The following is a 14,224-nucleotide window of genomic DNA, read 5'->3' on the forward strand; positions in this document are numbered from 1 at the left end:
AACAAATTAGACAAAAACAGCAAAAAAACTAAAAGAGGACAACTATTTCAAAGATGATTTTGACGTTACTGACCAATGAGGTGGACATAGAGATGTGGAAGAACTTTCCTCTCCCGCCCTGAGGGATTGCCCTGGTGAAGAAGAACTTGTGCCCGTCTTGGGAAAAGAGAGGCGGTTCATTCTGCAGAGAGGAGAAAAAATAAAAGCTGAATTTGTGCATGTCCTAAATAAAATGCCTGCAGGGCTTTCTGTGCAAGCTCAGTTTTTATTTTTTTTTAACCAACTGCTAAGCAACGACCGATCAGCAGACTTCCTGTCACATACCTGTCGGTGCAACCAGCTGTCACTCTCATCCTCGTGTTTCTGAGAAGAAGAAGAAGAAGAAAAAAAAATACAGCCGGATTTGAAAGATTTATTCAACAAATTACAGAGGAATTAAAAGCTAAATCTCAAAATATTCTGCATTTGCAGGCTTCTCTGCAAATCCAATGAATAGACCCCAAAAACAACCGTAGTCTGTCTCTAAGCAATTCCCAGCATCCATAACCCGGCGATGGCACTCAGACCAAAGCTCTTTTGTTCCTACTGCAGATAGAAAACATTGCTGGTGCAAGAGTTAGATGAGATACCACGCTCTCATTTAATACAAGGGCCAAAAACAGAATCCAGTCAGTTCATCTCAATAAAAAGACTGGATAAAGTGGAAACGAGTGGCAGGAATCCTTTGTAGAGATGGAAAACTAATTATATCTTGCAGTAAAGCTCTTCAGTTCGCCCCTGTGATAGGTTTGTTTACTAGCAAAGTGAAAAACCTAACAATTTACTTACCCTTTTACAGATGTCTACACCGATCAGCCACAACGTAAATAACATGGACCATCTTCTTGCAACACAATGTTCTGCTGGGAAGCTTTTGGACCTGGCATTCATGTGGATGTTACTTAAACATGTAGCACCCATCTAGACCAGACCAAGCACCCCCACCCCATACCCCATAGCAATGACACTCCTTGATGGCAGCAGCCATCCCCAGCAGGATGCAGCCTGACACAGGCACACACAAAAATGCTTTAGGAACAACTAAAAACAGCACAAGGTGTTGACCTGGCCTATAAAATTCACTAGATCCCAAACTAATCAAGTATCTCCTGTGGGATGATCGACAGAGGCCCCTCCCCTCAACCCACAGGACCCAAAGGCCCCCACTAACAACATGACACAACTGTTTTGGAGGCACAAGGGAGACCTACACAATATTAGGAAGGTGGTCATAATGTTATGCCTGATCGGTGTATGCACCAGGCTATTTCACGGGCAGACAATCTTCTGATCTAAGGCTCCAACCGATGTATTCATCAAAAAACAGCTTTATAGTAAACCTTAGTCACACAGGAGCAGATATCACACATGTTAGATCCTGTTTTCACAAGGATAGCGTCGGCTGGTTTGATTTAAAATAAACAACAGTGCCCATTTCACCAACATGTAAGAACATGTCCTCCATGTCTATTTTGTTCTTTTCACAAGAAAGAAAGAAAAAAGAAAACATTGACGATCACCAGACTCTTCCTTTATCATGGACAGTGGCAGCTTATTCAGTTTCACCTTAATGCAGACTCCAGTGGTCGCCTCACACAGCGTCAGGATGGAGTTGTTTTGAGCTCTGTTCAGCCAGTTGACAGCCAGTTTGGTGTTGGTGGCCCACTTCACCATGGTGATATAATATTCTCTCCTGGAAAACAAGAAGCGTGTGAGAATACCAGTTCTCTGTCGGTCCTCTGACAACCTCCGTCCACTTGAATGAAACGCTCCTGGCACACTTTGGCGCTTGTTACTTCAGACATAACGAGATACCTTCAGGCTGTCACTCACCCTATACGGGGGTCATCGGGTTTCTTCATCACCACCGTGTGAAGGGGACCGTGGAGGCTCACCACTGACAGGTGCACCACAGGGTTTTCTTCTCCAGCCTGCAAGGACGAAAGAAGAAATTAGACGCGACAAGTCGTCCTGGATTCCACTTTGACACGACGAGGAATTGTTTCGCTGCTGTTAAACATCTGTCAAGGTCCCAACATCAGCATGATGGAGGATTTAAACCTGCAGCAACAGATTTTTTGGCCTCTTGGAGGCAGTCGAAATGAGTTGTGAGCTTAACGTAATTAATCCACACAATAATAATCCAACCATCTGGATGAGGTGGCTCGCTTCATTTGAATTCTTAGCTCAGTGTTTTTTAGCAAAACGCAACGGGCTCATTTTAACGTTAGCTGGCCTTTAGATCACATTGAAACTGCAGAAAACCAGTGCTTTAAGGAAAGCTTTTAGTTTGTTGGACGAAGTTCCTGGGAGGGGAATTTAAGAAAGACTGTAATGTTTTATAACGGAGCTGTTAATGATAGATGGGAATTAAATAGATAGAGGATTTCCAACTGGTAGAACTGCTCCAACTATGAGTCACCTAACATTTTCTCATGGGGAATATGAATTGGGGGGTTTTTACTTCCAGAACCAATGAGGCCCAAAATAAATCCTCCCACATCACAGATCTAATCGAAGATGCCTCCCCCTCGGATCTGTCTGCAGTCTGCAGAAAAATACTGTACGGCTGAGCTGAGCTGAAGATTTGTGTCATAATTTGTGTGATACATGTTTTTTTTTTAATCTATTAAATGTCAATTATAGTCATTTTAAATTCACCTTTCTGTAGAATAAGTTTGAGAGTCTGTTCTGGTGACTTGCCTTAGGGTAGTGATAGTCCAGGCTGGTGGGATAAGGCGTCCCTGTGAAAAACGGGACCTCCATTTTCGGCACCTGCGTGTCGTTGATGGTCATGTAGGCCAAACGCAGCCCGTCCGGAGACCACCAGTGGGCTATGTGGGTCTGCAGGATCTCCTCTGGAAAACAAAACACAGACGCACTGTAAAAAAAAAATAATAATAAATGCACCTGAAGCCGTGGAGTATTTGCATGATGTTGCACAAGGGGGGAATCAAATAACAATTCAACCAATGAAATTATTACGAATCATCACAAATACTTCACAAAGCAATATCAACATCTTAATTAATCAAGAATTACTTTGCTTCACCATCAGACAAAGTGATTGGTTTGCTATGAAATGCTATTCAAATAAAGTTTTTCTGTTTATATCTTTTCTCATCAAGTTCCATAGTTTTTGGTTTTGTGGGTGACAGCCAAAAAAAAAAACACAGCCTTATATTCCTTAATTTTATCTCTGGGTTTTAATCATTTTACTGACAGACATTTTGGATGAAGCTGTTGGAACAAAAAGTGCAGAAATTCCTCATCTCATTCTCACTGCACGCTCTGTACTGGCTCTGCTTTCCTCCCACCCTTCCCCTATCTAAGCTGTTTCCTGATAATAGATGTTTCATCCAGCAGGGGGCAGAAGACCTCTATGAAAGGCACTTGGAGAAAATTCCAGTTGTGTGGAGCCAAACAGTAACCTTCTATTGGTTAAAAAAAAAAAAAGAAAAAAAAAGATCAGGTCAACCTTGATGAGGACGTTGTGATTTTATTTGCCGTCAGGCTGCAATTATGTCTCACACGGCTGTGAATGCAGGGTCTGAGTGGTCAAACGAGGCTATTCAGCACCGAATTCTCTGCAGATGATTGAGTTTAGTTTGTTGCAGTGCAGCAGGACTTTCAAGGTTGATGCCCATAGAAACTCGGTCTGCATTTTTCATTACATTACGCAGGGAGAGAGCACGACATTAATATATTATTTTAGGAAGATGCATAAACATGTTGCCTGTTGCAGTCCTACAGTGTTTTCCAGAAAGATGTGTTTCTCGCATGTACACATTTACAAATCAGAGGTGGGGTGCTGTGGTTTGGCTGCTCTGCATGATGATCCCTTTGGTCAGAGGCACACAACTGTCCAAACCAAACCTCCACTCACAAATGAGAGGCCACACGCTTCGACCAAATCCTGAAACCATAAATCTGTTTTCTCATAAAAGGCAGCTCCTCATCCCGTCTTCCACCTCCTTCCACCTTCCCACCCTGCGGAAGTCTTTCCAGCTTCAACCTCACGACTTCACCGTCTTTAATCCCTTGATCAAAAAGGGGATCTCACATGTTAGTTAACGCTCTGTTATGACAAGTGAGGAGTAATTATTAACACTGATCCACATCAAAGGCTTGCAGACAACTATTTTTGGCTTAAACTCCGAAAGGTTCGTTAGAATCCCGACATTTCAGAAAGATTATAATCATCCGATGGCTCATCATATGAAAAATTCCATTTGATGCAACGGTGCAGCTACAAAAAATGCCTGTTTTGTCTAAATATTTAATTCAAAATCAGCAGATATATTGTAACTTCAAACAAGTTCAGCTCAACTTCACATTTACATGAAGCCCCTTTACACATGGGTTCAGTTAAATAGAGGTTTGGAGGCTTGAGGACTACATTTGAGCTTTGTTATATGGTAATTTAGCGATACAAAGCTTAATAAACCATGCACAAAGTGTGTCCAGTTTTAAAACAAAGCACTAACAACACTTTGGAGGGAACGTTCACTGCCTTTCTAAGCGACGATGCAAAGCATTAAGCTACCTGAGCGGGGGGGGGGGGGGGGCGGCTTCACCTTGAACTGTATTCAAACAAATCTTTTTGACAAATCCGTCTCACTTGAACAATACGCGCTGCGAGAGACGCGTTTAAAACAGGTGCTGCGCTGCATCATCTCTGTTTTTTTATGAGACGGCCTGTTATCCGCTGATAAATCCTAGCAGGAAAACTCAGCAAGGCAAATCTTTCTTTAGCGCTGAAAAATGGATTACTTCTTTCATGTCATGTTCTGTGTCTGCAACAAAGAAATAATCCCATTAATGAAAAACCGATTAGGGCCGACCTCGGAGCAGTTCAATGCACTGTAACAGAATTTCCCTCATAATAACTGGCATTTGGCAATTACATTTACACCCTGCAATTATCATCCCCAAACCACTGCCTGAATAAAACCACAATTAATAATAATAACAGTGCACAAGTCTAAATAAAATACCTATAAAGTTTATCGTAAATGAATGCAGAGGAAGAGCTTCACCCCAACATGGCAGTGCATCTGTAAACAAAGCCATTTTCAAAGTAGTCTGTAATTAGAATGTCTGTTCCACATATGCTGTAATCAGGAAATGCCTCATATTAAATTACAAGTATGCTGGCTTTTGAACATCTGCTGAGTGCGATTGCAGCGCTGTAGACATGAATTAATTAAAACTGCCTGAACACAAAGACAAGCTATGGGAAGTCTAAAGAAGGAGGAGCGCTGAAATGCAGCCAGCTGTGCTCTTTCAAACGGAATCAAGCAGACAAACGCCCGCCCCGCCTCGGAGAGAGAGCGAGGCTGCTTGGGGGGGCGAGGTGTCAAAAGGCTGGACTGAAATGGTTTTCAGATTTAGTTGGCTAAAGGCGAAATGTGTCAAAAAGTTTGTCGGCGTGTCAGGCGGAAAATATACATGTTCTTTTGTGTTGTGTGGACAGTAGGCAGCTGTTGTTTTTTTCAGTGGAAGAAGCTCTGTAAACCCAATGCACGCTATCATCCTCCACTAAACAGCAGACGGTTAGCGACTAGCTGGTGAACATAGTGGGAGTGCAGCCAGATGCGGCAGGTAGCTGTTTGTAGATAGGAAGCTTTATTATTGTTCCATAGGCTACAAAAACCTGTGGCACTGAACAGAAGCCAACGTTGGCAATGAAGTTGTTAAGAGAATTGACCTGACATTCATCAGGTGGTTAGAAACACAACTGGGAGCTAACGTTAGCATGTCATCTTAAACGGGACCTATTATACTTATACGCTGCTCTATAATTCCATTCTGGGGCACCTCAAGAGTAGCTTTTCATCGCTCACAGTTATGAAATGTTTTAAATCATACTGTCTGTTATTTCACTCCTCATTTCATCCTCCTCCTGAAAACAGGTCTATTAGTTCCTGTCTCTTTAAGCGCCATCTCTAAAACACGCCCTTCTTCTATACAGTTAAAACTTGTACCTACGGTTAGCCTGTATGGTTGTATACACCGATCTGGCACAACATTATGACCACATTATGGAAAAGTGAGTAGCATTGACCATGTTAGACATGTACCACCCATTTAGACTAGACCAGGCACCCCCACCCCATAGCAATGACACTCCTTGATGGCAGCAGCCATCCCCAGCAGGATGCAGCCTGACACAGGCACACACACAAAAACGGTTTAGGAACAACTCAGAAAACATGAAAAACAGCACAAGGTGTTGACCTGGCCTCCAAATTCACCAGATCCCAAACTGATCAAGTATCTGTGGGATGATCCACAGAGGCCCCTCCCCTCAACCCATAAGGCCCAAAGCCCCCCACTATCTGCTGCCAGACACCACAGGACACCCTCAGAAGGCCCATGTCCATTCTCTGATGAGTCACAACTGTTTTGGAGGCACAAGGGAGACCTACACAATATTAAGAAGATGGTCATAATGTTATGCCTGATCAGTGTATACATTCTGTTTATATATTCATTCTGTATTCTGTATTGTAATATATTTTAGCAGAAGTAGTTGGAGCAGTGAAAGTAGCATGGTAGTAGTTATTTTACTCTCTGTCTCTTGGCGGCAGAGGTGTAGCAAGTTGTTTCACACGTCTGTCTGCTTTCATTAACATATTGCGGAGGTGACAGTAAACACAACTTTAATCTTGAATCGTGACCGGCTGACTTTGCGGAAGCCTGTGTTTGCATAAAATGCCTAGAGTGCTACCGAGATAGACCGTTTAATGGCAACGTGTACATACATCTGACCGCAGTTTGTTTGTTTGCGCGGCTGTGCTCGTTAAAGAACGATAAAGAACGAGCCGACGTCTGCTCGGAGCCGACGCGTTAAACAAACATCGGAAACAAAGCGTACAGAGCAGTCTGACGTCTGAGCCTTTACACATGTTCACCTCATTATCTGAATCGTTGGCTACATTTAACATGAACACTGTAATATGGATATGATAGAAAATAATAGTACGATGGGTGCCCTAAAAGGTGTTCACATGTCTTTTTCTTGAGTTGACATTGCACTTCCCCTCGTGCACAAACTGAAGCACGCAGTGAAATTGTTTATGAAGTGTGATGTGAAAGAACCAGAGTGACCTGACCTAAAAAAATATGTGGGGGTGAAATAAAAAGCACTGTCTGCGTCCAACATCAGTGTCCAACTCTGCTAATGCTCTTGTGGCTGAATGGGAGAAAATCCCTCTAGCCGGAGTCAAAAATTTCACAGAAAGCCTTCTTAGATGATTGGGGGCTTTTATGATGGCGTGCTAATGACCACGACTGTGAGTTCGCTGGCTTTTAGTGTGTGCGTCTTCAGTCAACTCACCCTCATAGAGCCAGTCGGCAAGACCGTTGAAGACGACTCCCTCTTTGCCAGTGGAAACCAGGCGGATTGTTCGGCTCTCCACTGTCGCTCTGTAGTAAATGTTGTTTTCGAATATGAAGATCTGGACAAAGAAAGACAGAACAGATTCCAGCATTACTTCCTGCGCTAGACAATCTCCCAAATCTCAGTTTGCTGCAATGCAGATCTCGGGACAGCTCATATTTTTCTATCCTCTCCAGTAATATGCCAAAGCAACTTGTGGCTTTTTTATCACAACATGACTTTATCTCACTGCAGACACAAACAAAGCTACCCACTCTGTGACACTTACAATCTCATACAGCCTCAGTCAACACCTGCCTGCCGCACTGTATTAAAATAAATTTGCCTCATTAAAGTTTCGAGCCGGATTCCTCTCCAAAGCAGTGTGAGACCATCTCTGTTGCTAATCAAGGCGGCGAGGCTGGCTGAGGGCCTGCAGGGACACACACACACACATCACTGAACACACACACATGCACACCATTTTCCCCGTGTTTATTGAGATGTTACGCTGTCTGCTGCGTGTTAGACTGCTGATTTAATCCCTCGGCGCCTACGACGGCGTCGCCTGAAGGTATTAAGGCACGCCGCCGGCAGAGGAGCGCGTGACACTTGAAACCCCACAGTCAATCCACTCGAGTGTTTTTTCGCTGGTGCCAGCGTGAGGGAGAGAGACGTGGGTACTGATTGGTATCTGGAGTTTAAACCGTGTTGGTATGACCGGGCTGTCAGCTTAAACCTCTTCAGTTAAACTTAAACCCCTTAAATCCCGGGCAAAAGAAACAGAAAAAATACAAAGACATGTGCTCTGATCTGTGTCGGCTGCTGAGAAAATCAAAGTTTTACATTGTGGGATCAACATCTGAGGAAAACAGATCAATGCAGTGTAAAAAAAAAAATAAAAATAAAAGGAATAAAAATAAATAAAAAAAAGAAGAAGAAGCTGAAGCTTTGGTGTTTGGGATTGGATGGACAGCTTTCAAAGAGCTGCATGAAAACAAACTCTCAGTTCTCCAATTACCCCTTATTACTGCGGATTACACCTGAGCTCAAAATCTTTATTCAGACTTTGCAATATTAACACCAAATGATTAGGAGAGGGAGATAAAGTCTTGGAGCTGTCAGTGTCATCACCAAGATGCACGACAACGTACGGCTGTAAATGATCCTGACTGGCCTCTGGAAACAAAAAATAAAAAAAATGGATTCAGTTGTTAAATCTTAATATTTTCTCTTTCTCAGCGGCTTTTCTATTGTGATGGGAATTAGATGAGAGCATAGGCAAAGGGCTTATTTGAAAAGGGCGGAGGGATGAAAGTAGCAACATCAAAGCTACCTGTGGAGCTCGAATAGCAGGGCTTCTTACGTGTGGTTGTTTGTTCGTGTGAAAGGGCTCAGAGTGTTTTCACTTGTCAAATGCCCAGTTCTTTCTAACAATATATATGTGGGGTTAATTTTTTCTCTTAAATCCGACCTGTCTTTTGTGTCGATGTAACCTCTGATTCAGGAATCTGTGTGTGTGTGTGTGTGTGTGTGTGTGTGTGTGTGTGTGTGCACCAATCAGCCACAACATTAAAACCACTGACAGGTGAAGTAAATAACATTAACCATCTTGTGACAATACAATGTTCTGCTGGGAAACTTTTGGACCTGGCGTTCATGTGGATGTGGCTTAGACATGTAGCATCCACCTAGACCAGACCAGGCACCCCCACCCCATAGCAATGACACTCCTTGATGGCAGCAGCCTGACACATACACACACACACAAAAACTTTTTAGGAACAACTCAAAAAACATGAAGAACAACACAAGGTGTTGACCTGGCCTCCAAATTCACTAGATCCCAAACTGATCAAGTATCTGTGGGATGATCCACAGAGGACCCTCCCCTCAACCCATAGGACCCAAAGGCCTCCACTAACAACATCCTGTTGCCAGACACCACAGGACACCCTCAGAAGGCCCATGTCTATTCTCTGATGAGTCAGAAGTTTTTTGGAGGCACAAGGGAGACCTACACAATATTAGGAAGATGGTCATAATGTTATGCCTGATCTGTGTATGTTGGGTTAAATTTTTGCTCTTAAATCTGACCTCTCTTTTGTGTCAATCTGTTTCACATGTGTGTGTGTGTCTGTGTGTGTTGACCCTGCCTCAGTGATTGCGCTGTCACTGTAGAGTAATTGTTTGTGGTTTAATGAGGGGTTCGTAGCGGGATCCATCTCCTCGCTCCTCTCGGTGTACATCTGACGCTTCACTGAACACAGGCCCTGCATGCCACAAACGCAAACCTCTCATTTTTACACCTGCACGATGAAACGCTTGATGATAAATTGTTTCATTTCTGATAAACTTAATGGGAAATCATTATCTTTGAAAACTGCGTTGGAGGGAAAAAAACAAAAAAAACCCACGGGCGTCATCCGCAGGTCAGACAGAGACAAAACACGAGAGCTCGTCTCATTTTTCTCGCACGACCTCAGCGGTTCATTAAATCAAACACTGAGCTACAGTTACAGCACTGCGAGAGGAACGATCAGGTACAGTATTACCATATGCAAATCCGCCCGCTTCCTTCCCTCAGCAGGCACAGCCTCAATGCACACTTGAAATGTTAATATTTTCTCACAGTAATGTATCTGTAATTTAAGCAAATGATACGATAAGAGCGATTAAGGTCCAAGACAAAGCTTTGAAGTGATAGCTGATGAAACACGGGGCTGTCTGTTGTTTAAGCACCGCAGTCTAAACAGAAGCTAATTTAAAGCCGGCAAGGGAAGAAATGGAGAGGAATGAAAGTAAAGATTAGCAGGGCCTCGGATCAATGGTATTTTTAGGCTCATTAAAGGATGGGTAGCATTATTCTTTTCAACAAATAATGAAAAAACAACAACGACAGTGCAAGTCTTCCCTCAGTCTCCACTATCCCATCTGTCGAGCAAAGATGTAACCCATTATAAGTCACAAGTATATTGTTTTCTTTGATAAAAGGGCAGGGAACTGTTGTTTTTAGCCAACGCTGATACAAACAGGAGCACGTTTCCTGGGAACTACGGAGTCTCCAGCTGCAGGGGGACCCACAACAGGCTAAACACAGATTTTCATGCTGCTCAAGTTTGCAATCCGGGGCTATTTCTGCTTCCATAGCTTCTTCCAGACTAGTGGAAAGAACACATCCAAATTACGCATTTAGATGTTTATTTCACTGCACTTTACGCAGTTTAACCAAACGAATGCATATTTAATGAGATAATGTCTAATTTACATATTTAAACATTTCAGAAAACTTGGCACGACGGTGCAGTGGTTAGCACTGTTGCCTCACAGCTTCTGGCCCAGCAGGAGTCTTTCTTTGTGGAGTTTGCATGTTCTCCCTGTGCCAGTACCTCAGCAGGTGCTCTGGCCTCCTCATCGCATCTTAGCTTAACTGGTTATTCAAAAGTGTGCACGTGAGTGTAAGTGGTTGTTAGTCCATGTGTGTGTTAGCCATAGACCTGGTCAGGGTGTAGCCCTCCTCTCGCCCCATGTCAGATGGGATAGACTCTAGCCCCCCACGAGCCTCTAGAGGAGAATAGATAACGGATGGATGCATTTAATAAGACTTACCAGTAAATTATAGTCTTAATGTAAGTGATCAGCTGGGGACGTTTCATGGTGATGTCTATTAGTTTAACCGTAGTAATAGTTAACAGTGGCGTCTAATAAACATGTCTGGGATTTTACAGTACACATCTTTAATGGCTGTTTTCTCAAACTGAGTTTTTCCCTCGTACTGTGAGCCATAAATCTCCACTGCAGCAGCACTTCCGTGCAACAAACCCAACGGTTTTATTCACATCTATATTCTGAACGTTTTTACAGAAGGGCCTTTTTTTTATTTATGATTCATAGCCTGAATTATATAACAATTTGTTTGTAAAAACATGGTGTACATATAATTTTTTTCTGGCTGTTGACAGTATTTATGTTTTATTTACTGATAAAAAAAATCCTTTGACGTCTCACGTCTAAAACCTTGTACAAAGGTTCAGATTTCTCTTCTGGAAATGGCTGAAAATTAGGGCATATTTACCCAAATAATACCTCATTTCTATGTTTAAACATAACCTTTAAGAAAACTTGTAATTAGTGTTTGTGTAGGTAATCAGCTGTGAAAGCTTCATGTTGTGTTTATTACCGTTTAATTCATTTTAACACTATTCACTTGTAGTGTCTCCCCTCAGTGTACGATTGGTCAACTAGTGAGTATTAACCAGTTGATGACTGAGACTCAATATGAACTGCAGAACCCTTTATGATCCTGTAGTATACACCAATCAGCCACAACATTAAAACCACTGACAGGAGAAGTAAATAACATTGAGCATCTTGTGACAATACAATGTTCTGCTGGGAAACTTTTACCTGGTATTCATGTGGATGGTACTTAGACATGTACCACCCACCTAGACCAGACCAGGCACCCCCACCCCATAGCAATGACACTCCTTGATGGCAGCAGCCATCCCCAGCAGGATGCAGTCTGACACAGACACACACACAGTTTAGGAACAATTACCTGTTGACCTGGCCTCCAAATTCACCAGATCCCAAACTGATCAAGTATCTGTGGGATGATCCACAGAGGCCCCTCCCCTTTGAGGTGCTGTAAACTGGATCAGTATATATACTATATGTACATGTTATATATTAAATAAGGAAATAAATCCATGAACAACAATTCTACTAAACGGAACCGCTGCAGTCACATTTTCTTGGGCAACTAGAGGTCTTAGACAGTTTGTTGTTGATGTACACTTGCATGCCAGTTCATTAGGTACATTAGTGAAAATGAATCCATTCTTATAAAACAGTCCAGCACGAAATCTCAGCTTCATGGCTGTTACAATGTTCAGTTCACGCTGAAATAATGTCAGAAAAACGTATGGTCATTTTGAAGGATGTAGTTTGTGGTGTTGTTAAACTGGACTGAATTAAACAAAAAAGTTTTTTTTCTGATATCCAGCCTTGTCCACTGACTAAAACTGGGTTGTCAAAATAATAGAAACATGTGTCAGTACCACAGCCTCCAAAATGAAAACACAGCTGAATTCACAGCTCTCTAAGTTGTTTTAAACAAAAGCTGAATACCGTGACCTTCGTGGCGCTCAGATTTAGTGGAGGACTGTTATATTAGAGTTTCTTCATTATCGCTAGTGTACTTCATTAAAACCATGAAATGAATTTATTCAGTGAGTGTTAACGAATTTACCAAAACTGAAATGAGCTTGAACTGTTCTACGGTTTGAAAATAAACAACACCTTGGTCGGGTCACCAGCCTTTCACAGAGAGACAAACAACCATTCACATGAACGCCTACGATCAATTTAGCGTAAGCAAAAACCTAACATGCATGTCTTTGCGAAGTAAGGGGAATCTGGGGCACCCGAGAGATTGCTTTTCAAATGAACAAAGGAGAGAAAACTGCAAAGAGAAAAAGGGGTGGGTGCTGTTAAATCAATGAAAGAAATAAAACCATAGAAAATCTAAAATAACCCAGCATTCTTCCAATTTACAAAATAAAATGACAAACTGAAACACTGACAGCCTGCAATTTTGCTCCTAATGAATCGAAACAATGGTGGCCGATGGTGTCTGTGTGCAGGTGTTCAGTGTTAACTAAATCTGGCCCAGGCTGGAGGTAGGTCCACAAGTGCCCCGGAACAAATGAACCGAGCTTAAAGATACATGTAAACACTGATAAGTAGTTACAGAACGTCACCAAGCTTCAGGCAGCAGCAACGACTAGGAAGTGATTATAGAACCAGTGACAGAGAGGCTAGCTGCTCACATTATAGCTTCCTTCAAATGTAACTGTCACGTGAAAACCACAAGAGGGGGCTGTTCATGTGGAGTTTACTCGAGAACACTTTGAAGGCAGTGTAAGTCACAGGCGCCCAGACTAACAAATTAGGGGCGCTTTTAAACCAGATGCAGACATTTCTTTGGCTTGGTTGGAGCCTGGGACTGGGCGGCTGTCCAGTCAGTCACAGTGGTAGGCATGATGAGGAACAAGGACAGCAGGACGAGTCCAATCAGCCGGGATGACAGGCCAGATAATGGGCAGCAGTTCTGGTCAGGAGATCGCACATGCCAACTGGTCATGTGATAAGGAGTCAAAAAGGATTAGCCCACAAGGAGGGAGCTACAAAGCCACCGATGATACAACTAAAAATGAGGAAACTTGTTTCATTTGTCCAACAGGACAAACTGTCTCCAGTCGGCCGGTGTTAACAGCGCACGCGCACAAACGGGTCTTCACAAAGATAGATGTGCAAGTACTCATATAACACTGTAGTCTGTGCCATGTGTCTGCTCCTCCCCGGCAGCCTCAGACTGCTCAAGCCACGGGTTGCGCCACCGAGATGCCATCTGCCTCTGTGGGTCTCACCAGCTCATGAGCTGTCACAAAGCGAAAATCCCTTTGGCTGACATTGATGGAGGTCAAAGCAAAAAGGAGTTCACCCTAGAACCCTTAATGCGATCATTACAGCACACATAAACCTCTTATTACCGCAGCATTTGTCTGGTCCTCCGAGACAAACAGTAAATCACCACCGTGCCTCCTCCGTGATGGAGGGATCATTCAGACGGAGCTCAGCAGTCAAACCTCAAGTGTACAGCCTGCTTACCAGCTGCTGGCCCTGGGGTCCCCATCCAGCAAACTGCAGGACAGCTTCAGGCACCTCAGGGGGATTCAATGGCCAGGTTTCCCTGCGGAGACAGCACATACAATATTTTCCGATATATGCACAATG

The 14,224-nt window shown here is 43.0% G+C and overlaps 1 protein-coding gene across 1 annotated transcript in view; it reads right to left on the bottom strand.

Moving 5' to 3' along the window:
• LOC311489985 (A-type potassium channel modulatory protein DPP6-like) overlaps positions 1-14,224 on the bottom strand; it is a gene marked incomplete at its 3' end in the record, with an annotated part of 64,090 nt that overhangs the window by 4,108 nt on the left and 45,758 nt on the right. Inside the window, exons 7-13 of the mRNA XM_084547310.1 lie at positions 14,099-14,180; positions 7,382-7,502; positions 2,743-2,897; positions 1,873-1,970; positions 1,606-1,732; positions 325-363; positions 74-181 (exon numbers count right to left, since the gene is read on the bottom strand). Coding sequence (XP_084403436.1) covers positions 74-181; positions 325-363; positions 1,606-1,732; positions 1,873-1,970; positions 2,743-2,897; positions 7,382-7,502; positions 14,099-14,180 — 730 coding nt within the window. The remainder of the gene's footprint in view (positions 1-73; positions 182-324; positions 364-1,605; positions 1,733-1,872; positions 1,971-2,742; positions 2,898-7,381; positions 7,503-14,098; positions 14,181-14,224) is intronic.

The sequence above is a fragment of the Chelon labrosus genome, assembly GCF_963514085.1.
Source record: "Chelon labrosus genome assembly, chromosome: 6".
NCBI classification, from domain to species: domain Eukaryota; kingdom Metazoa; phylum Chordata; class Actinopteri; order Mugiliformes; family Mugilidae; genus Chelon; species Chelon labrosus.